Here is a 24,498-nt window from a genome sequence, read left to right on the forward strand (position 1 = left end):
TCTTTGAGAGGCTTCTGTCTGGTTTTAAAAGGTCTCCCTGTAGAACAGAATATCTAGTGACCATAATGAACACAGCCTTCCTGTTTGCCGGAACTGCTTCCACTCATGCAGGATAATAAAATAATAGAATGTAGAAAACAACCGTGGGGACCCTGGGTGAATGATGAATCACGGTGACCTCTGGTTCCTAGCTGGAGATCAGATAAGGGCTAGATTTGGAGTTGGGACTGTAGCTCATATGTGATTACTATTGGTCTGGGCCTTAGTTTCCGTGTTTGTAAAATGAAGGGGTTGGAATTATATGACCTCTAATAGACTCCCTTCATATGGCCCGAGTGAACAAATATTTTTTTTAAACACTGCTATGGGCCAAGGCTTGCGCTCAACAGTGTACATACAGCTTATAAAACTTGTCAAAGGGACTTGAATGAAACAATAAGATAAAAATACAAGGAAGTATATGGTTCTTAAGGACACAGGTCAGGTAGGTGGTTAGTATGAGCTCGGAAGAAGGAGACAATTGAGGTGGAGGGGAAGAATACTGCTGTGTAGGCAGACAGAAATAATTAAGAAAGGGCCATGCCCCCAAGGAGCTTAGAATTTCAGAGACGGAACAAATGACACAGTGGAAAAGCACTGGTCTTTGAGTCAGGAAAACCTGAGTTCAAATCCTTCCTCACCCGCTTAATAGCTGGTGTGACCATGGAATAGTCTTTTAGAGCAGGCCTGCACCACATGTGGCCCACAGGCTGCTTGCAGCCCGCCAAAGGATTTCAGGCTGCCCTCGAAAAACGCAGAGGATGTAAAAGAAAGTAAAGATGTACCGAGGGTGTTGTTCATGCCCGTTGAACCCGCCTCCCACTAATCACTATTGTACGGGTTGTATGATTTGGCAGGTGGGTTGCCACTGCGCACTCTCTCCTGTTTGTCACATAACGCCCGGTAACCAACCATTGTCAATCTGTATCTAGTTACCTTTACCTGGAAAGTGAGCTGCTAAAAACCTATCTGCAGCCTGAAGAAATTTAGCCCATTTTAATTTTGGCCCCTACCCGCTGCCAAGCTGTGCAGGTCTGTTTTAGAGGAACAACCACCTCCTTCCTGATGGACAGTGTGCCTCCCTCGAGGAAGCCTACAAAGCTGTCTGCCTCAGTTTTCTCATCTATTAAAAACGGGGCAGCTGGGTGGCGCAGTGAGTACAGCACCCACCTTGGAGTCAGGAGGACCTGAGTTCAAATGCGGCCTCAGACACTTGACACACTTACTAGCTGGGCAAGTCATTTAACTCCAATTCCCCCACCCTCCCCCTCAAAAAATGGGGATCATAATAGCTTCTACCTCCCAGGCCCCCCGGATTGTTTTGTGAATCAAATGTGCACATTTGTGAAGTGCTGTATAAATGCTAGCTATTCGCATCTTTGTTGCTGTTCTTGTTATATAGAAGAAAAGCATATGAAAAAAGACATACGGAAAAGTGCCTAATTACAGCTGGCCAGAGTTAGATTTCTAGATATCCTGATTCTAAGTCCTGGTCTTACCCAGGACCTCAGAGTTGAAAGGGATGTCGGAGAGCATATAGTTCAAACCTTAACCCCTCTACAACAGGCCTGCACAACTCGTGGCCTACGGGCAGCTTTCAGCAAGCCAAAGGATTTCCTCTACATACAAAGGATGTTTTCCTTTATATTTTTCAAGGGCTACCCAAGAATCCTTTGGCATGCTGCAAGCTTAAGGAGGGCTGCAGGTTGTGCAGATCTGCTCTACAACATTCTGGACAAGTGAGCTTGAAGTCTTTGCTTGAAACAACCAAATAGTAAAGAAGCCCATCTAGCACCTGTGACAACAGTGTTGTTAGCAGCTGCTGTGAAGGTGAAAGGCCAACAACAAGAGCACACAGGAGAGCTAATAGTATAGGTTCTTTGATCTGCTTTTCTAAGGAAAGCAACTTTAAGGGGTTAACAATCTCACTTTAATTAAACATACATATATCATTCACTTAGTTAAGGAGAAAAAGTCAGCACCCTGAACTTCAGGAAAAACACAAACAGAAATTACAAGCAGAAATTATATAAACAGAGCAAATAACACACAGAAGTCAACAGACAGGCCTCTAGCTGTCTGACCAGGACATTACATGCATAGTTACCAGAGAGAGAGAGGCACCCACATCTGGGTTTTCAAAGCTGGAGTGGGGGGGGGGGGGCGTCCTACAACTACCCAGAGTCTCATCTGGCCAAATCACCAACACTCTTCCAATGAGTGTACCCCCAAAAGCAAAAAAAAAGCCACCAACCTCAGAGCTCATATACCCTGTTCAGGGCCCTGAGGGCTCAGCTCCTACTTAGCAAAAAGGGTGTGGGATAGATCTTTAATCACTAGCAACCACATCATATACATTGTTTTCAGTCAAAAACTCTTGATTCAAACGAAGGCAAGACTCCTTAAAGGCAGTTGATTGCCTTGGTGCTGAGAAGCACTCCAAGACAAAATACAACAAAAGGTCCACTTTGCTCGCCATTACATTTGAAAGGCAAGACTCATCAAAGGTACTTGACTGCCTTGTGCTGAAGCACTCCTAAACAAAACACAGAGGCAAAATGTCCCACCCTGCTTGGCATTGCAACGCCCCTTCCACTCTGAGATCCCTCTTGTTGTGAGGAAATTTTTCTTGAAATTCAGCAGAAATCTGCTTCTCTGTCTTTTCTACCCACTATTTCTAGTCATGCCCTCAGGGGACAATTAGAGCAAGTCTATTCCCTCTTTCAGAAGACAGCCCTTCAAATATTAGAAAGCAACCATCATGTTCCCTCCAAGACTTTTCTTCTTCTGGCTAAATATGCACAATTTCTCCAGCAAAGTTCCCTGTGCTCTGGACTGGGGATGAGGCTAGGGCAGAGGGAAGGAAATAAGCATTTATATAATACCTGTGTGCTAGGCCTTGTGCTAAGCTCTTTGTAAATATTATTTCATTTGATCCTTACAACAACTGTCGGAGGTAGTGCTGTTATTATCCCCATTTTATGGTTGAGGAAACTGAGGCACATACAGGTTAAGTGACTTGCCCAGGGTCACCCAGCTAGTAAGTGTCTGAGGCTGGATTTGAACTCAGGTCTTCCAGGTCTAGCACTTTCTCTCTCTACTGCTCCATATAGCTCTAAGCCCCTAACCATAGTGATCGCCCTTATCTGAAGATTGTTTAGTTTATAAAGGTGTTATTTTGCTAGTCCAGTGCTCTAAAGTAGCATATGGTGGATAAAGGACCTGCCTTGGAGTAAGGAACACCCGAACTCGAGTTGCGCCATTGCTACTTGCTATCTGAGATCCTGGACAAGTCAGTCACAGCTTCACAGGGTCTCTCAGCCACTCCTCAGTCTATAATTAGTTTGTTGATCTGTATCATTGGAGGGCACTTTTCTATGATGATGAAATCACTGGCCTGGATAACCCCTAACTCCCTCCCTCAAAAGTCTGCCAGTGTCTGGAACTGAACTCAGTATTCCAGGTGTGGTTTGATGAGGGCAAAGTTTAGGTTCTAAACTTTAGAGAGAGAGCCACCTCCCTCCTACTAGACAGACACTGTGCTTCTCTTGATGGAGTCTATATTAAAATTAGCCTCCATCTACTACACTACTTTATCTATAATTTGAAAGGGAATCATTAGTGACTTACTACTCAAATCTAGTCTTTCAACCAGTTCTGAGTCATTGTGCCTGTAATCACCTACTCCCTATCGATCCATCTTGTCCACAAAGAGAGCAGGAGAGCTCTTGTGAAATGCTTTGCTGAAATCTTAGGAAACCCAATCAGCCACATTCCCCTGATCTACCAGTCTAGTGACTCTGTTTTAAAAAGGCAATGAGGTTAGTCTGGCATGACCTGTTTTTTGATAGAGTCATCTTAATGATAATTACTTCCTTTTTTTGGATGTTCACACACCATTCATTCGCTACCATCTTCTAAAATTTTGCTGGAAGTAGAAGTCAAACTCTCAAACTATTGTTTATAGACTCTATTCTTTTGTTCAGTCAATTTCCAGTCCTTTCTGATCCTGTGACCCCATTTGGAGTTTTCTTGGCAAAGATACTGGAATGGTTGGCCATTTCCTTCTTCGGCTCATTTTACAGATGAGGAAACTGAGGCAAAGAGAGTTAAGTGACTTGCCCAAGGTCACACAACTAGTAAGTGTCTGAGGCTAGATTTGAACTCAGGAAGATGAGTCTTTCTGACTCCAGGCCCAGCACTCTATACACTATGTCACCTACTTTCTTCCTAAAAAAAAAAAAACGAACCCAAGACATCTACCCTTCCCTTGTCTTGCAGCATCTCTCCCATTCTCCACACTTTCTTATTTATTTATTCATTCATTCATTTATTTATTTGCTTGTTTGTTTATTTATTTTCAGTTTTCAATATTCACTCCCATAAGTTTTAAATTTTCTCCCCCTCCCTCCCCAAGATGGCATGCAATTTGATATGGGCTTAACACATACATTTCTGTTAAACACATTTTCACATTAGTCATATTGCATAGAAGAATTATAACGAATGAGAGAAACCATGAGAAAGAAAACAAAACAAAACAAAAGAGAAAATAGTCTGCTTCACTCTGCATTCTGACTCCATAGTTCTCTGGATGTGGATGGCATTTTCCATCATGAGTCCTTTGGAAAAGTTTTAGGTCTTCGCATTGCTGAGAAGGGCTAAGTCTATCAAAATCAGTCCTCAAACACTGTGGCTGTTACTTTTGGTTCTGCTCACTTCACTCACCATCAGTTCATATAATTCTTTCCAGGTTTTTCTGAAGTCTACCTGTTCGCATTTCTTATAGCATAATAGTATTCCATTACATTCATGTACTACAACTTGTTCAGCCATTCCCCAATCGATGGGCATCCCTCGATTTCCAGTACTTGGGCCACCACAAAAAGAGCTGCTATAAGTATATTTGTACATGTGGGTCCTTTTCCCCTTTCTATGATATCTTTAGGATATAGTGGTATTGCTGGGTCAAAGGGTATGCACATTTTTATAGTCCTTTGGGCACAGTTCCAAATTGCTCTCCAGAATGGTTGGATCAGCTCACAGCTCCACTAACAATGAATTAGTTCCAACTTTCCCTCATCTTTTCCAACATTTATCATTTTCCTATTTTGTCATGTTAGCCAATCTGATAGGTGTGATGTGATACCTCAGAGTTTTGATTTGCATCTCTCTAATCAATAGTGATTTAGAGCATTTTTTCATATGACTACAGATAGCTTTAATTTCTTCCTCTGAAAACTGCCTATTCATATCCTTTGACCATTTATCTATTGGGGAATGACTTGTATTCTTGTAAATTTGACTCAGTTCTCTATATATTTTAGAAATGAGATATTTATCAGAGATACTAGTTGTAAAAATTCTTTCCCAGTTTTCTGCTTCCCTCCTAATCTTGGTTGCATTGGCTTTGTTTGTGCAAAAACTTTTCAATTTAATGTAATCAAAATTGTCTATTTTGCATTTCATAATGTTCTCTATCTCTTATTTGGTCATAAATTCCTCCATTCTCCATAAGTCTGACAGATAAAGTATTCTTTGCTCCCCTAATTTGTTTATAGTACTAGCCTTTACCTAGATTGCTTACCCATTTGGACTTTTTTCTGGTATACAGTGTCAGATGTTGGTCTATGCTCAGTTTCTGCCATACCGTTTTCCAGTTTTCCCAGCAGTTGTTGTCAAACAGTAAGTTTTTATCCCAGAAGCTGGGGTCTTTGGGTTTATCAAACAATAGATTGCTATAATCATTGACTACTGTGTCTTGTGTACCCAACCGATTCCACTGATCTGCTCCTCTGTTTCTTAGCCAGTACCAAGAGGTTTTGATGATTGCTGCTTTATAATACAATTTATGATCTGGTTTGGCTAAGCTACTTTTCCTAGGATTTCTTTTCATTAATTCCCTTGATATTCTAGACCTTTTGTTCTTCCAGATGAATTTTGATATTATTTTTTCTAGCTCTATAAAATAATTTTTTGGTATTTTGATTGGTATGGCACTGAATAGGTAAATTAATTTAGGTAGAATTTTTTATTATATTAGCTTGGCCTACCCATGAGCAACTGATGTTTTTCCAGTTATTTAGATCTGACTTTATTTGTGTGAAAAGTGTTTTGTAATTGTGTTCATATAGTCACTGGGTTTGTTTTGGCAGGCAGACTCCCAAATATTGTATAATGTCTACAGTAACTTTAAATGGAAGTTCTCTTTCTGTCTCTTGCTGTTGGGCTTTGTTAGGAATATATAGAAATGCAGATGATTTATGTGGGTTTACTTTATATCCTGCAACTTTGCTAAAGTTGTTTATTATTCACACTTTCAAATACAGTATCATTCAAGATTGGCTCAGTGAATAGAGCACAGGGCCTAGAGTCAGGAAGATTCATCTTCCTGAGTTCAAACTGGCTTCAGACGCTTACTAGCTGGGTTCCCTCTGTTTGCCTCAGTTTCCTCATCTGTAAAAGATGAGCTGGAGAAGGAAATGGCAAACCACTCCACTGTCTTTGCCAAGAAAACCTCAAATGGGGTCACAAAGAGTCAGACCTGACTGAAAATGACTGAGCAACAAATACCTCAAGGTGGTGGTGGTCGCGGCTCTACAGTCACATCAGTTAGTCTTTTCAGTACATAGCATTAGATCCATTCAAGACTGATGACTTGGAACTCATTGAAGGAAGAAGCCAAGTACTCTCTTCTTATCTCCTTACTTATCTTGAGTTTCAACTCCTCATTGACTATGTTGTTCTGTCTTTTCCAATCCATAGATCATTCTTCTTGGCAGACAGAAAAGAAACAAAAAAAGAGCTGAATGGTTGAGCCTTCTTTCTGTAAACCCTTATCCTAACCCTACCAACCTCAAGCAGCATTTTCTTTGATCCTTCTCTTAGAAAGCCTACAATGCCTACTTCAAAGTTCTGCACACAGAGACAATCGGTAGATGTCAACTGATTTTTTTAAGCAAACCAGAAAATAGTTTTCAAATTGCATTCCAAAATGACCTTTCTACTTTTTCTACACCATCTCAAATACATGCAATACCACCTCACTCCCACCCCGTAAGTCAGTAGTAAAAGCCTTCCCCCATCTCCAATACAAAATAAACTCTAGTTCAGGGGTTCACAAATTTATTTGGCCTACTGTCCCCCTTAAAAAATTACTCAGTATCCCCCTGGAAATCTACTTTCTTTAACACCTTAATGTTTTTTTTAAATTTACACCATTTCAAAAAAATGTAAAATATACATATTTTTAAAATGACATTTTAAATTTGATAATTTATTATAAATTTGTGGGGGTTTTCTTGCATTTTGATGATGCAATAAGCATCATGTAACTGTATAGTATCATATTGTAAACAAGTCATTACGTGCACATATTCCTTCTGGTACATGCCGGACTTCCTGACAATATGCAATACTCTTGCCTGCCAACACTTGCTTGTTAAGACCTGTGGGTGGACTTCACCACTAATCGGTTATAACTTGCATTTAGTGTGTTTATTTGGAAAATAATGTCATCACTACGACTTTAACTCTGGAATACAACAGATGAAACATGTATGAATGGTTTTTCAAAGTTTTCTTACCTTTTCTTATGCTTCCACCACCCCCTTATTTTTACTCAATTTCCCCCAGTTGCACCAGAGGCTACTAACATCCCCCTCCCCAAGATTCCAGGGTCCCCCAGGGGGTGATATTGCCCACTTTGGGAACCTACGGGTTCAATGCAGCGTGTCCCAAAAGTCTTAGTGCGGGTTTACGCCTCTTCTATACTTTATAGAAGTACCTTGGGGCAGGGCCTGCTTTTTAAATTTGTTTTTCTTTTCTTTTGCTTTTGTCTTTGTATCCTCATACCTAGTATAGCGTTTTGCATACATTAGGTGCTTAATACTTGAGTTTTTGTATTAGTGTTTAGAATGAGGGAAGTGGTTGTCCCCCCCCTCCCCCAAACTTTGCCCTAGTCAGTCTATTCCGAGAGTACTCATTTCAGTCCCAAACACTATGTTTTTAGGAAAGACATTGACAGACTTAATTAATATAACATCTTTGGCTGAGATGAAGCCCTAGACTTGGAATAAAGAGAGATTTGGGTTCAAGCCCAACCTCAGATCTTTCTGACCCTGGGCAAGTCATTTAACCTCTAAAATAACAGCTCAAATTCCTAGGACTTATCTTAGATCTTTGAAGATGAGGTGGAGGCAGTGACCAGGTACTGGTACTGGGTACAGGCTCTGGAAACCCCTTTGAACTCTCTCCTTGAAATTTCCCACTTGATCTGGTGTTTGCTTAAGGCTATAACCCCCTCAACTGGCCTTTCCTTATTGCTATGCCCAATTCTCTGTTACCCTTAACATAGCCTAGGCCTCCCTGGTCTGTTACCTCTGAATTGCCTCTGGCTACTTCCCACCCTTGATCCTATCTAAACTCTGACCTCTAGTCACCCCAGCCTACTGGCCATAAGTGTCAAGATCCTACCTAGACCCCTCCTCCAATCACACCAGACTACTTGGCCAATCCTAGATCCCTCCCACAGTCTTTCTGTATATAAGACCCATCTCAGCTTCCATGAAGGTGCTCGTATTCAATCTGGCCCGCTTGTCAATACAAGTATCACAAATGCTCAGATTTCTTAAACGTCTAGCCAATGTTCAGATTCCTTAAGAGTGTGGCCAATATGGTGGATTTGTTTTAACAAATCTTGTCTTTGGCTGAAAGAAGGCTTGAGTTGAATTCATTCAGGCAGGACCTTCGTGTTGCTGTTTTGGGGTCCCAACACCCCTAAACCTCAACAGCAGGACTCTAATAGAATGGCTGAAGGACATTGTACTGTTTAACATTTAATAAAAACTATGAATGGAAACATTTTTGTCAAGCTAATCACATTTGAAGGTGATAGATAATTCTGAAAAGATGTAATTAGACAGAAATGACAAGCCAAATCTAGGAAGTTGAAATTTAATAGTGACAGGAATACTGTTCGCATCAAATGTAATATTCCCTTCTCTGTCAAGAAAACACCATCTTCTCAGTAGAGATAAGTGTACACAAGTCCTATAGAATAGGGGTGGTGAGATACCATTGTATTTTGCCCTGTGTTCAGTTCACTGAGAGTGGGAGGAGGTAGGGGGTAAGGTTGGGACATTTTTAGGAAGAACATTGATAAACTGGAGTGTCCAGAGGAGGGCGACCAAGACACAATATTGGAGACCATTTCACCTTAGGACTGGTTAACAGAGATCTTTAGCTTGCAGACTTAGGGAGGAGGACGTGACAGTTATCTTAAAATATCTGAAGGACTGTCTGACATGCAGAAGAGAGTCGATTCGTTCTGCTTGTCCTCAAAGAGCGGAAGTAGGATGAGCTACAAAGAGGCACATCTGTGCTCAGAGTAAGGACAAGCTTCCCAACAATTAGAGATATCAGAAGGTAGAATGTTTGACCTTGGGAAATAGTAGATTCCCCCTCAATAGGAGTCTTTGGGCAAAGGCTGGATGGATGCCCACTCATTGGGAATGTTTTTATATGGAGGGAAATCCAGTTCAGATATGAGCTGCGTTGGACCAGTCTCTGAGGCTGGTTCTAAGCTCTGAGATCCTCTGGGAATTGCAAAGTTAATCATCACCATTCTTGTGCTTGAGATGGGATTTAAGAAGTCTTCTTCTGAAGGCATAGAGTGTTGGAACTTCTAAGCTAGGAAGACCTGAGTTCAAATCCTGCCTTAGCCACTTATTTAGCTGTGTGACCCTGGATAAGCCATTTGCCCCCTCTTGACCCCAGTTTCTTCCTCTATAAAATGGGGTTAGTAATAGCATGTGTGTCACAGGGCTGTTATGAGGAATCAATTAGATGGACTTTGCACACTTTAAAGCACTATAAAAATGCTTGCTCTTTGCTCCACCTAATTGCATTTATCATCTAACCCATGTAGGAAGAGGGAGTTTTTCTAATGCTTTGTTGAGATCCAGGTATAACATCTCTATGACATTATCTGATTAAAAGTTTTAAAAGCTGGCATTTACATAGACAGGTTTCCAAAGCGCTTTGCTTCTTTTATTACTCACAGCAAGCCCCTGAGGCACGTACTTCAGACAGGGGTGTTGTGAGGTTCAAATGAAATGATGGATAGAATAATAATTAATAATAACTAACCTTTATACAACACCTTCTGCGGGTCAGGCTCTGTACTGATAAGCACTTTACAGATATCTCATTCGGTCCTCACTACAACCCTGGCAGGTGGCTGCTGCCAGTATTTCCTTTTTACTGATGGAGAAACTGAGGCAAAGGTCAAACCACTTGCCAGGGCTCACAAAACACGGGCTACGTCTGAACGATGCACTTTGTAAACCTTAAAACTCTATGGAAATGCTTCATATTCATGTTAGTATTAATTAGGCTCCTAGATGTCCTTCCCTGAGTCTTCTACTGCTCCCCAGCTGAGCTCAAGCCAAGTTTATAGAACACTACAGGGGTGTGCTGGGAAATGGTTAACAGTCAGGCTGGGGGTGGGGAAAGAAGGCGGTTGGAGGACAACGTAGGCAAACAAGCTTTTAGGTTTAATAATGCAATATTAATACTTTCTCTGCCTAGACCACCCACAAAATTATGAATCTAGTCTCCATTTATCTATGGAGAGTGCTGATTTCTTAGGTGTGTGTAGATGCTCCCACTGAGAACTTAACCATCAATTCTGGCTCTCTACAGCAGGTCAGCGCAGGCCCCAGCACACTATTTGCTACAAGTATTATCACTATTTTAAAGCTGAGGAAACCAAGACTCAGATTAAGTAACTGGTCTTTGAAGGCATGGCATGTGGTATGTCAGACGTGCCACCCAGATGCAGGGCTCTCCTGATTCTGGGCCCAGAGCTCTTGCCTTTTATGATTCAGGCTCTCCCATCTGATCTACCAAAAAAAAGAGGCTGAACTTAGTCTGGCATGCTCAGTTTTTCATGATGTCATACTGGCTGTTGGTAATTACCACTTCCCTTTCTAGTGTTCAAAAAAAAATCACGATGGAGAATGCTATCTACATCCAGAGAAAGAACTATGAAGTATGAATGCAGGCACACTTTATGCTCACCTTTTTTTTCCCTCTCTTTTGTTTTTGGTTTTGGGTTTTTTTTTTGTTCTGTTTCTTCTTTCTCATGATTCATTCCATTGGTCATAATTCTTCTTCACAAATTGACTAGAGTGTAAATAAGTTCAATGAGAAGTTATATGTAGACGATATATCAGGTTCCATGCCATCTTGGGGAGGGAGGAGGGAGGGGGGAAAAATCTGGAACTCAAAATTATGTAGAACTGAATATTGTAAATTAAAAATTAAAAAAAGATATTAAAAAACCATCCCTTTAATAATAATACTTTATAGAATTTTGCCAGGACTTGAAATCAAGCTCAACAACTTGAAAATCTAGGCATTTGCCTTTTTTTAAGTTAAACCTAAGCAGTTGGAAACTCAGTGGGTTATTGAGTCAGGAAGATCTGAGTTCAAATCCAGTATCAGGCACTAACAGGACTGGGGCAAGCTGCTTAACTTCTACCTCATTTTACTCAATTATAAAATAAAGATAATAATAGCACCTCCCAGGGTTGTTCTGAGGATCAAATGATACATTCATAAACACAGTGCCTGGCACACAGTAGGTGCTTAATAAATACTTGTTCCCTTCCCCTTCCTTTTCTGTTCTTTCTTCTATCTTCTTTTAGTATAAACTTACCATGAACATGTCAATAAAAAAAGAAAAGCTGATTGTATATGAAACTGAATTTCTGTTACATAGTTTTTAATGTATATTCAATTTTAACACAATAATAACAAAACTACCCTGCTTATGCATCCCTTTCTGTACATCCTTCTGCTCTCTTGTGCCTTTTTAATGGTCCATGATGTAACGTTCCTTTCTTTTCTTTTCACCTCTCCCATTACCGACAACTCCATACCCCCATGAGAGACGGAGGAACATTCCCATAAAGCCAGCTACCAAGGAGACTAACGCTGCTAGATCACTTGAACTTGGGAGTTAAGAGATATAGTAGGTTCTACCAGTCTTTCCTCTGCACTGTTTGGCATGAATATGTGCATCACTGGGTTTGCAACAGGGAAGAGTAAACCAGCCCAGGTAGGAAAGAGCAGGTACAAGCTTCTCTGCTTATCAATAGTGGGATAGGGCCCCTGAGTAGCCCCTACATTTATAGCCTAGGCAAGAGAGGGAGAACCAGCCTTTAAAAAAAAAGAAGCTCCCCTCATAACCAGCTGTTAAGTATAATAAACCAAAGCAAAGAAATGCATTGGCTATGTTTATAAATGTAAGATCTTCTAGCCCTTCACCTCTCTTCCAAGAGGTGAGAAACACACTTCCTCATCCGTGTTCTGAAACTACTGAATGGATCATAACTCTGAAGTCATTCAAATTAAAACAATGGCTATCATTTACACGGCACCTTGAGGTTTGCAAAAGACTTTAGGTATTATTATCTCATTTGGTCCTCACAACAAGTTTATAACCTAGGTATTTTCATTATCGCCTTTTTGTAGATGTGTAAACTGAGGCTGGGGCAGCTGGGTGGCAAGATGGATAGAATGTCAGTTCTGGAGTCAGAAAAACCCATTCTCCTGAGTCCAAATGTGGCCTCAAAAGTAGCCTTACTAGCTGTGCAACAAGTCATTTAACCTCCGGGTGCTCAGTTTCCTCAGCTGTCATAAGGAGATAATAGCTCCTACTTTACAGGGTTGTTGTGGGGATGAAGTGAGATAACCTTTATAAAGTTCTTAGCACAGTGCCAGGCACATAGTAGGCACTTAGTGAGTGCTTGTTGTCCCCACCCCCCCTCAGAGCACTGGTTCCATTCCATCTTTTCTCCTCTTCCCTCCCTAGTCTCAGCTCAGTCTGAGCTTTAGTGCTTTGGACACCATTTTTATATGACTAACACACTTTGGAATTCATCCTCTGTTACCTGCCCTTGTCACCTGCCATCCTACGCATCTTTCTCTAAGCCTGTCGGTGAGTTAAATTATGCATCCACATTGGTCCTTAGGACACTCCTCCTTTTTCCACCCCTTCATTTACCTTGAGTTTCAGTTCCCTGTTAACCTTTGTTGTTCTGTCCCCCTCAGTTCAAGGATCATTTAGCTTGGTAGATAAAATACCCTCTGTTATCATCGTTCCATCTGCATTAAGCTTCAGACCCATCTCTTCCTTGGCTGATGTTCCTTTTGACCCCAGCATGGCTTTCTTTAAAAACTATTTTTGTCGCCTCTGGCTTCCTTCACCAGCCTCAGCTCAGTCTAATCTTTAGGACTCCTGATACTATTTCAAGAGGACCATGCCACTCTTTGGCATTCACCCTCTCGTTATCCATCCTTTTGTTCCCGTCTTCTATGCATGTGGGTTCTCTTAAAATCTACTTCAGTCAGTGAGTTTCTTGTGTATCCACAATGGTCGCTTTAGAAAGCTCCTCTTTTATTTCCAACTGAATCATTTGCATTTATACTGTTAGACTTCACTCTTCAGAATTTTCCATCCCTCCTGGGCTGGCTTCTGATACTTTTCTCTGGGCTCTTTGAAATTTGCTCTCAGAAAATGTAGGCTAGGTATTGGACAGTGAATGTCTGGGTTTCCTCTTCAATTCTCTATCATGGATTCTAAGATGGAATGGTCACTTCTTCCCTCTTCTTTTATAACTACCACACCATGGTACTTACATACAAGCAATTTAGAGGGTATACAGAAAAATACTCCAAATCAACCAGTCAACACTAGATGTTGATACAGAGACCTTGAGGCCAAAACTTGGCTCTGTCATTTACTACTTGGGTAAACTTGGGCAAGTAGTTTCATATCTCTGGACTTCAATGTCTTTTTTTGTAAAATGTGGGGACTTGAACTAGATGGTCTCTGAGGCTCCTTCCACATCTATAACCTCATGACCTTATTTGATGCTTGGAATTGCCATTCCATGATAAACGAAGCAAGAATTTATTAAGCACCTGCTGTGTGCTAGGTGCTAAGACGTAGAGATACAAAGACACAGAATGAAATAAGCCTTACTCACAAAGAACCTACATTATAATGGAGAGGAAATAAAACTTTATACATAAATAAGTATATATAGAATAAAGTAAATACAAAGTAGTTTGTATCAGGAAAAGCTTCATAAGAAGATAATACCTGAGCTGTGTCTTAAAAGGAGAGAATCTATGAGGAGGGGGTGCATTCCAGGCATGAGGGATGGCCGATGCCAAGGAACAGGGAAGGAGTGTCATCATAAGGACCAGAGAGAAGGCCAGTTTGGCTGGATCATAGAGTGAAGAAGAAAGGAGTAATTTCCAGTGAGGCTGGAAAGACAGGCTGGGGTCGGGTTATGAAGGGCTTTAAAAACTAAACAGAAAAGTTAGTCACTGGATGTGATTGAGTAGGGGAGTGTCATGTTCAGATCTGAGCTCAAGGAAAATCACTGTGGTAGCAGTGTGTAAGATGAACTGAAGTAGGGGAGACACTGGAGGCAAGGAGACCAATTAGGTCACCATTGCAATAATCTAGGCAAGAGGTGATGAAGGCCCAAACTAAGATGGTAGCTGTGAGAGCAGAGAAAAGGGATCAGATGTGAGAAATGTTGTGAAGGTAGACAGGGCAAGAGTCAGTAACCGATTGGATATGTGGGGTCAGGGCAAGCAAAGAGATGAATATAAGCCAAGGTTACATCCTGGAAGATGGGAAGAATGGTGGAAGATGAGGAAAGAGGAGGGAGGAAGGAGGGAGGGGAAAGAGCACAAGAGAAAGGGGGAAAGGAAGAAAGGAAGAAGGGTGAGGATGGAGGGGCACAAGGACGAGCAGAAAAGGAGGGGGGAGACAATCAAAAACTGAACTTTGGTGAACACCTAGTTAGAAGGCCAGAAAAGGAGGAATGATTGGAGAGGCTTAAAAAAAGAGTCAAATTAATTTTAATTCATTACATTTTTTAAAAAAGGGATCCTATATATAACACTTTAAGAGGAGTAAGGAATGTCATGAAATCCAGTAAGTTATCCTAAGGTAATACAACCCCAGAAAGGCTTCAGCTCACTGACTACAGTGTGCTGGAGATGCTGGCGTGAAAAGTGACTGCAGTCAGGTGGGGCTACTCAGGGAAGACTTCATGGAGGAGGGGGCCTACAATAGAACAGAGCTCTTGGGCATCAGTAATGACAAATGACACAAAAAAGGAAAAGCCTGAAGTCCTGGGCTGCTGCTCCCAACCCTCAAACTTGATCTCTTCCCTTCAGAGGAAGGAGGGAGGAAGGAAGCGCCACTGAAACCGAATAGGGTAGAAGTGACGGATTCAGGATGCAGAATGGAACAGACACTTTGGGACATGGTCCCCAGTGGGAATTCCTTCTGCTTTATTATGCATATTTGTCAAAGAGTTTTGTCATGTTCCTTTTTTTTTTCTTCTTTCTCAATGGGGAGGGGGTAGAGAGAGAAAGAGAAAATAAATGCTTGTTAATTGAAAAAAAATTAATTGAAAAATGACTGAAGGGGGTTAATTTAAAGCCATTTCACACAGGCCATCCTACTGGTCTCCACAGGTCTTCAGAACTAATGATTCCTTGGCTTTATTTGGTAACATGACCCAGTGCCTGACATCTTATTGTTGGGAAGTCCTAATTAACATCTAATCAGAGTACTTCCGCTCTACCTCCAGTCATCAACCCCATCAGTGAATAGGAACTGAACAATCTCAATTCACTGGGTGGGATAAAAAGTGAGTAAGACTCATGGGCTCCACCCTTTAAATACGGCCAACCAGTTAGAGGAGTAGTAACAGCAATATTATTAACAACAATAATAAAATACCTTTTATGTAAAGATGACACAGTCTGTCTAGCTACCATCAGTACAACACACACTCAGAGGAGTTTTTCCGGTACTGGGGATGGATTTGAACTGACTCATCTACACTCATTGGATTTCCCTTGTGGGACCAACATCAAAGCCTCTGTGAGCCAGCTGTCTGGGATCCAGGGTACACACTGAGACCATAGAACAAAACACAGCTAATTGGTCTATGTGGGAATCAAACATGTCACCTTAGCTTAATTGACAGTATATTCTAATCTACCAGGCTGCCAGGCCAACACACTTGACGTTACAAGGAGATATACATGGAAAGATGTCCTAGGGGCAACTGAAAACACAGGAGACAAAAAAGGAGGACGGGAAGGCAAGTGAGGTATCTCAGAGAAGTAAATTAAAGGGTCATCAGCAGAAGGAATGCTAATTGGAGCTTTGAGACCAGATGAGTTTTTGAGGAAGAATGCATAGAGAAAAGAGCTCAAGGTAGAGGACTGAGATTTGAGAATTGTTCACAGGGGATTCAATGGAGGAAGCAAAAAGAGGAAGTTAGTGAAATAGGAAGAGAACCAGGACAAGCTTATTATCATGGGCCCTAAGGAAGGGAAGAGCTTTAAGAAAGAGGAGGAAGTCACAGGCTTAGTATCCCTGATTCCACTCTCTCTGTCCTCTCCAGCCTGTCCTCCACAGAGCCACCTAAATAATCTTCCTATGACGGGCCTTTCCTCTTCTACTCAAAAAACCTTTAATGGCTCCCTAGGACAAATTACAGACTTCTCAACCTGGCATTTAAAGTTAAAATTAAAATCCTCAACAACATTAAGGTCTTCAGTAACCTGCCTCTTTTCCAGGAAAGGGCAATGTCATGAAAACCCAGACAGGAGAGAATACTCAGGTGAAGCTACCAAGAAAGATGAGACTTGAGAAACAACCATTATATCTAGCAAGTAAGGCATAGTTGGAGGTATGGAGCCTGGTTAGTAGTCAAGGATGCCTTGCTTGTCCTGGAGAAGCAGGGGGATGGAAGGGATGATGGCAGAGATGGAGGAGTTATTGTCTTCAGAGAGCAGCTCAATGCTGGAGGTGTTCCTGGGGTGGGCCTACACTAAATCAGGATTGGGATAGTGACTCTCAGTAAGTGGTAGTGGAGATGGCCCAGGAACCTAGCCCTTGACAGCTCTAGAAATCCTGGCATTGTGGGAATTTCTCTGGCCTGCTTTGTAGAATTGATCCCTGGTGCTGAATATTTCTGGGCTCTAACCTCCAGTGCATCTGACCTATTCTGAGTTCTTGGGATCAGCAACACGTCTAGTGGGAAATGCTCTGTCTCTTCAGCTTAGGTGGTTAAATTCTGTTTGAGTACCCATAGTCCTCTGCAGTTATCTAGCATGGATTGCTCTGCAGACTGAAATCTGCCCTGGCACTGTCATCCCGAAACTCAGAACTTTTCCCTCCTGAATTGGAAGGTTTTTTTTCCATCTAAGCAGAGAATGTTTCAGGATTTCCCACAGTTGTTACACCCTAACGGGCTTGGGGGCAGGAGTGGTAAGAGCCAGAAAAAAATAGGAAACCTCCAATATTTGCCTGGCTGGCTCTATGGATTAAGAAAAACAGTGGATTTTCTGAATATCCAATTTCACCACTGGATTATGAATCCCTAACCAAGGGGGTGGGGGCATAAATCAAACTATCATTTTATCCCGACCTCCCCTCTACCACCATCACCACCACCACCACCACCCCCCTCCACCACAATATGTGAACGCAACCACATTAAAACAACACCTCCCAAAGGAGAGCTCACATTTCACACAGCACAAAACACTTTTCTCATAAGAACCCTGGGACGTAGGTAGTATGAAATTCCCATTTTACAGATAAGGAACCTGAGGCTTACAGAAATGAACATGATTCGCTGGGTCACAGGTGGCTCATTGAATAAACAACAGGACGGAGCTGGGATTTAGACCCAGGTCTTCTGACTAGATACAGCATCCTTCCCAGTGTATAGGGTGGAGCGGGGGTGGCACCCACCTTACAGAAGGTAAGCATGCCACTAAATGCATTTGGGGAGAGGGAAATGTAGCAGCATGGGCGGCTGGTCTGTGTGTGTGTGTGTGTGTGTGTGTGTGTGTGTATGTATATATTTCAGGGGTCTGGGACCTTGACCAGTGATTTCCCCATTAAGGATGTTATAGGATCACAAATGTAGAGCTGGAAGGGACCATGGAGGTCATCTAGTTTAACCCTCTGATTTTACAGATGGGGAAATTGAGACTCAGAAGTTATGTGACTTGTTCAAGCTGACATGGCTAATAAATGATAGTGGCAAGATTTGAACCCAAACCATCTGCTTTCAAATCCACCATTCTTTCCACTATAGGAGGCATTGTAGCAGTTGGAAGATTTGAATCCTGGCCCACTGTCTCCAAATCTAGCATTCTCTACACTATGCCACTATGCCACTATGCACTTGTCTCCCCTGTGATAGATTGTAAACTCCTTGAGGGCAGGGACTGCTTTTTGCCTCTTTTTCTATTCCCAGTATAGTTCCTGGCACATAGTAGGTGTTTTATAAATGTATATTAAATTGAACTGAATTGACCCTGGTCTGGAAGCTGGTGGAGGGGGAGGAGGGTTGGGGTGGTTGCAAAAGAAAGCAAACAGAGCCGAGCAAAGTCAAGATCCTGAGAGTCCCTCGCTTGGCCTCCTAGGAGTTTGTCTGAGGCTGGTTTGGAGGCCTGAATAGCATCCACTGGGGATGACTTTGGGCACACTGCCCCATTAGTAAACATTACATCCTTGCTTCGTGTCCTAGCATGTTGGAGAACTGGGCTGTGCTTTGCCAAGGGGTGGGGTCCCTCCAATGGGCCAAAGGGAACAGCTCTGTCTCCTCTGATTAATACTTATCCTTATCTCTAAAAGTGATATCAACACATCTCTGGGCTATTTTCTTTCATCAACAACCTAGACAGACCAGTTTAACTTAAGAAGGCCTCAATGCCTAGAAGATACTGAGTCCCTAAGATGTGGGCATCATTTGTAGAAAGCACTGGATTCACTTTGCTGTTTGTCTACCTCATCAGAGGGAGGGTGGCCCTCAACCAGTAGCCAAAAGACCTGTTGTTCAGGCCTAGCCCCACAGGGCTGCTGTGCCTGAGTTTCCCCACTTGGAAAATAAAATAGATGTAGCTAGGCCCCTCCCAAGGGTGTTGGGGGATGAGCTCATATCTGCAGAGTGCTTTAGCTACAAGGCACTAGAGAGATGTGAAGTTTATTGGGAACGTGATGAATTAGGTCAGTAAAAATAAAAATCAGTTCCCCCAGCAAACCTTCTCCAATCCCCACCTGTCCCCACTTTCCAAATCCTAGACTACCCCAGAGGAAACCCAGGGGAAGACTTAGTGCCAACAAATAGACAGATGTGGGAAACCTAGTTTTAAGGCTATGCCCAGGTCTCTCCCAACCTGAGCTCGTAGGACTGTGTTGTGGATGTGTCTTTCCTTGTCACCTCTAGCTACTTAGAACCCTGCTCCAGTGTTGGGGGCATTTAAGATAGACGGTGTGACAAAAGATTGGGAATCAGAGGGCCCGAGTTTGAATATTGGTTTTGCTGCTTGCCGCTTACTACTTGGAAGGGAAGCAGTGTAATATAGGGAGAAAAAAAATGGTCTGGATTTCAAGGACAGGATACTTAGCCTGTATTTCCTCATCTGTAAAATCATGCTTGCCCCTCAGAATTGTGCTGAAAATCAAAAGATAAAGATGTAAAACATATCCCATGTAAACATCTATGTGACCTTAGACAAGTCACTTAACTTTGTCTCTCATCTGCAAAATGAGGAGGTTGGGTCAGATGGCCTCTGAGGTCCCTTCTTGTCTAGCTCTCTAAGGTTCCTTCTCTTTCTAGAGCTTATGCTTTCAATTTAGAATCATAGGGCCATTGATCTATAGCAGGAAGGGACCTCAGAGGCCAACCTTTTCATTTTACAAATGAGGACACCGAGGCACAAAGAGATTATGTAATTTGCCCAAGGTCACATAGGTAGTCAACATCAAAGGTGATGTTTGAACACAGGTCCCTCGATTCAAGAGCCAGTGGCTCTCTCCACAGCATCATACTGTCTTCCTTAAAAGATCTTAGATCTTCCTTAAAAGTTTCCAGTTCCCATTAAACCCCCCTCAACTTTACTCCTTTCTTCTTCTTTTCTTCTCCTTCCTTCTTCCTCTTCTCTCTCTGTCTTGTCTCTTTCTCTTTTCTTTGTCTCTCTTCTCGTTCTCTGTCTTCAAGTCTATCAGCCTCTCATCCTTCCATCTCCGCCTCTTTCTCTGTCTCTTCTGTTTCTCTCTCTCTCTCTCTCTCTCTCTCTCTCTCTCTCTCTCTCTCTCTCTCTCTCCTCTCTGTCTCTCTTCTCTGAATCCCTCTCTCCTCCTCCTTTTAATTTGTACAAAGCTCCTTCCATGCCCTACCAATTCTGGGGCTATGATCCCATAAACTGCCTCTCCACACCCACACCCCATCCACGCCTTCCACCGAGATACAGGTGAAATCCGCCCACAGAGGCTCTCACTGAGGACAGGGGGACGAGGGTCAGGGGAATCCTTCGGACATCTGCCCGGGAAGCAGCTGCCATCTGCAGGCCGAAGAGGAGATCTCACTAGGCAGGTTCCTGGAAGTCAGCTCCGGGCTAAACAAACGGAGAAGAGGGTACTGTGTCAAGGGAAAGAAGGGACAGAGGAAGCAAACAGCCATAAGGAGGTTTCCTTCGCTCTGGGAGGCGCATCCTGACGCTCTCTGGGGTTTAGAGGTGGGGCTCCTGGTACTGAGTGGTGAGACGAGCAGGTGACTTCCTGGTAACCCTACCCTCTCGACTGATCTCGTCTCCCCTCCCTCCCCCACTCTAGGTGCAGGCACCTGGGGAGGGCAGCATTTTCAAGTCTCACCTGGGGCCTGTCTACACTTCCTGAGCGAGGCACAGAGCTGTCTCCGCTGGCACGTGAATGCCGGCGCTCACCCTGACCTGGGACCCCGAGATGCAAGTGTTCCCCAGTCCAGTAACCGAGGGGCCGAGGTGACGCTCTTGGCACTTTCTATTGGGTAAGGTAAGAGCCGGGTTGAAGCAGGCACTAAAATTGGGAGGGCCAAAGGAAAGGAGGGAGGGGTTTCTGGCGTGGGGGGGTGGGGGTGCTGATTTAATTTCTAGACAGACTCTGAATTAAGTGATTGGGTCACTTGTTTTTGTTCCCGTTGACCGTAGTTAGGATTCCCAGGAGTCTGGGTGCTATTCTTAGGATATCTCTTTCTAACATCAGCCCCTCCTCACACACATCCCTCCACTGCATATCCAGCTGGAAGGGTTAAACGCTAGCAAGGTGGCCTGGGAGCGGGTGAGAGAAAGTCCCTTTTAGAGAAAGTAGCTTTGTTGGGAGGTGGGAGGGCAAAGCCCCAGGGAGTCTCAAGTGGCCGGTCTGAGAGTCTTAGCAATGGCTGGATGGGGAGCTGGGTCCATCTCCCGCTCATCGCTGCTCTTGCTGGGGACTCTCGAGGCAGGTGCTCTCCCTCATTAGTTGCCGGGATCTCCCATCCGCCTGCAGGCTGCTAATACACAGGGTGGTGTGTGCCCGATATTGGGCTGGGACTGGAGGAGAGCCAGGTGGGAGGCATCTGGGGAGGGCGAATAGGCTTAGTTCTCTCAGGTTCCTGGGAGGCTCAACTATTTACTTGAACAAACATAAGTGCCCACTGCCTGGTAACCCTCAATCTCCTGTGAGTGGGGTGCCTTCCCCCTTGGGGCATGGCTAATAATTCATGCTCTGCCTACCTCACGGGCTATTATGACCATCAAATGTAACAACACATATATACGTCTGTATATTGTGTACATATACGTGAATGTGTCTATATATATACATATATGTGTGTGTATGTATGAGGAGAGAAGGAGACAGACAGACAGACATAGAAAATTTAAGAAATAGGAAATGGACTTGTGATCCCATTCGGGAGGAAAACACCCAATGAGGAAATTCCTTCTACCAAAATAAATTGGCACTGTAATTGTAAGTTACAGTTTTAAAGGATTGCCTGGGGCACGAAGAAATGAATTGACTTCCCCTGGGTCATACAGCCGGTGGGTGTCAGAAGTGGGACTTGAACCCAGGTTGTCTCGAGTCCAAGGCCACCTCTTTGTCCACTCTTCCTCTTTGTAGACTTTAAAAGTACTACAAAAACGTCGGCTATCATTATTATGTTATGGGCAAAGGTCTAAAGTAGACAACGAACCCTGAAATGACGTTATTCAACATGACAAGCACCTGTTATGCACCCACTGATTACAGGGCACCGGAAGTACTGGTGAGACACAGATGCCCCACTTAGACCTGGGGTACGCCCTTTCCAGCTCTGGATCGATGATCTGATTATTCTATGAATTGTCTCCACACCCCCCTCCTGTCCACTTCAGTAAGGGTGAATTCAGCCTGCCCTCAGTCCTGGCCCTCAGGGAGCTTCTAATCTAGTAGAGAGATGTGATGGGGGAAGTTTGGTGAAAAAAAGCATGCTGGCTGGGAGGAGGCTTCACGTCCTGTTCCTAATGCTTTTCTACCTTTGTGACCTTTGCTAATTCACTCAATCCCCCCGGGCCTCGGTTTCCTCCTACATAAAGTGTAGACGTTGGACTTGATGGTCTCTCAGGTCTCCCCTTGCTCTAGGATTGGATCTGACACGTTTATTCATTTATTTTTGCTGTTGTTATTTATATGTGATCCTGGAGAGCCCACTGATCCAGACCCCTAGTTCTACACATGTCAGAAAACTGAGCCAGGGGCAGCTAGGTGGCACAGTGAATAGAGCACCGGCCCTGGAGTCAGGAGGACCTGAGTTCAAATCGGGCCTCAGACACTTGACATGCTAGCTGTGTGACCTTGGGCAAGTCACTTAACCCCAATTGCCTTCCCTTCTCCCCTCCAAAATAAATAAATAAATAGAAAACTGAGCCAAAGAGACTTGCATAAGAGCACACAAATCATAAGCACCACAGGTGAGATCAATCTGCCTTCAGTCACTCCGAATTCAGCCTCTGTGATAACTGTACCAGAGAGGGGCCGGCACAGTGCCCTCAGGAAGGTAGCTCCTATTTGGGGGTGGGGGCGGGGGGGTATAGAGACAGGAATAAAGAAAGGTTTCTTGGAATTCTGAGAGATTAAAGGAACCTCCTAGCTGGAAAACAACCTACTATAAACTTACTAAGTGTTTGTTTAAACTGGACCTGCAAGTATCACGAGCATGATTAATAATGATAATGATAGCCAGGATTTATGTCACAATGCAATTATCTCATTGAATCCTCCCTGTGCTCCTGTAAAGGGGGGTGCTATTGTTAATCCTATTTTAGAGATAAGGAGACTGGGGGTCCCACAGCTAGCTAAGTGTCTGAGGTAGGATTTGAACTCAGGTCTGACTGACTCCCAGTCCAACACTCTACCCACCCTTCCTCTTACCCATGTAGACTGGCACATTCTCTGCAACTTTATAGTTGCTTAAGACATGTGACTGGGGGTACCCAGAGGCTAAGTGACTTGCCCAGAGTCTTACGGTGTGTGTTAGAGAGGGATCTTGAACCCAGGCCTTCTTGGCTCAGAGATTAGCTTTCTATCTATGACATCAAGCCCCCTCCTTAGGACAAGCTTTTCAGATGTTTCTGTTTCCAGGATCTGAATGTCTGGACTCAACTTGACATTTGGTATTTTGGGCCGGGTTTTGTACTGCCAACAGAACAGGTGTCACACTCTTAGCAGGGAGGCAATCATCACACACTGGGGAGGGTGTTTGGGCCCGTCAATTCCTAGAAGCATGCAAATTCTAGTTCTTCTGGCAGCCCTGGCCAGCCTCTGGTTCATCCTGCCTTGGAAATGAGGTGGGAGAGTTGGCGTCTAAAAGACTTTTACACCGGGCAGAATCCACGTTCAAGGTCTGGACTGAAATTAGGAGGAGGGATAGGGTTGCAGAGGCCCTAGCTGGCTACTCATCAGTGAATTCACTCTGAATTGGCTTAGGTTTCCCACCCCCCTCTCTTTTCTTTTCCTTCATTCTTCATGAATCTCCCTTGGCCTTCACTTTTTGGTGATCTTCCCTGACAGGGGCCCAAGTCCACTCATCCCTCTGCTCTCTAAGCTGCGTTTAGTGCCCTTCCTCCTCCCCTTCTTCCTGCTGCCATACCCTTCCTTACCTTTGTCCCCTTTCCTTCCTCAATAGATGGACAACAACACCGTGCTACCTGTGGGAGAGAACTCTACCATCCAAAGTACTACGCTAACCTCCCAAATGGCTGAGGGGTTGATACATACCAGCATCCTCCCATTTGTTGACACAGGCTTCTCCACCAGCGGAGATGGCTCTCATCTGAGCAGGGCCTGGAACAGCTCCCAGGGCTCCAAACAGCTCTTCCTCACCACTCCCCTTGCCCAGGGCATCTCAGGATTGTTTGTGTGGTCAGCCTTGGTGCTGACCTGCCACCAGGTAAGGCTCTCCCCTGTCTTTCCAGATCTCCCTAGACCTGGAAAGCACTCTACACGTCCTCTGTGTAAATATATCTTCCATGTAAAACCTATATCCTCCTGTGAAC

The 24,498-nt window shown here is 43.5% G+C and overlaps 1 protein-coding gene across 2 annotated transcripts in view; it reads left to right on the plus strand.

The window, feature by feature from the left end:
- The window catches only part of TMEM184A (transmembrane protein 184A), a 54,236-nt gene that overhangs the window by 6,864 nt on the left and 22,874 nt on the right, over positions 1-24,498 (plus strand). Inside the window, exons 2-3 of one of the 2 annotated variants that reach the window (XM_036749588.1) lie at positions 20,780-20,977; positions 24,129-24,392. In XM_036749588.1, coding sequence (XP_036605483.1) covers positions 24,129-24,392 — 264 coding nt within the window. In that variant the 5' untranslated portion in view covers positions 20,780-20,977. The remainder of the gene's footprint in view (positions 1-20,779; positions 20,978-24,128; positions 24,393-24,498) is intronic. The other variant, XM_036749597.1, reaches the window with a different exon arrangement.

Source organism: Trichosurus vulpecula, chromosome 1, assembly GCF_011100635.1.
Source record: "Trichosurus vulpecula isolate mTriVul1 chromosome 1, mTriVul1.pri, whole genome shotgun sequence".
Taxonomy (NCBI): domain Eukaryota; kingdom Metazoa; phylum Chordata; class Mammalia; order Diprotodontia; family Phalangeridae; genus Trichosurus; species Trichosurus vulpecula.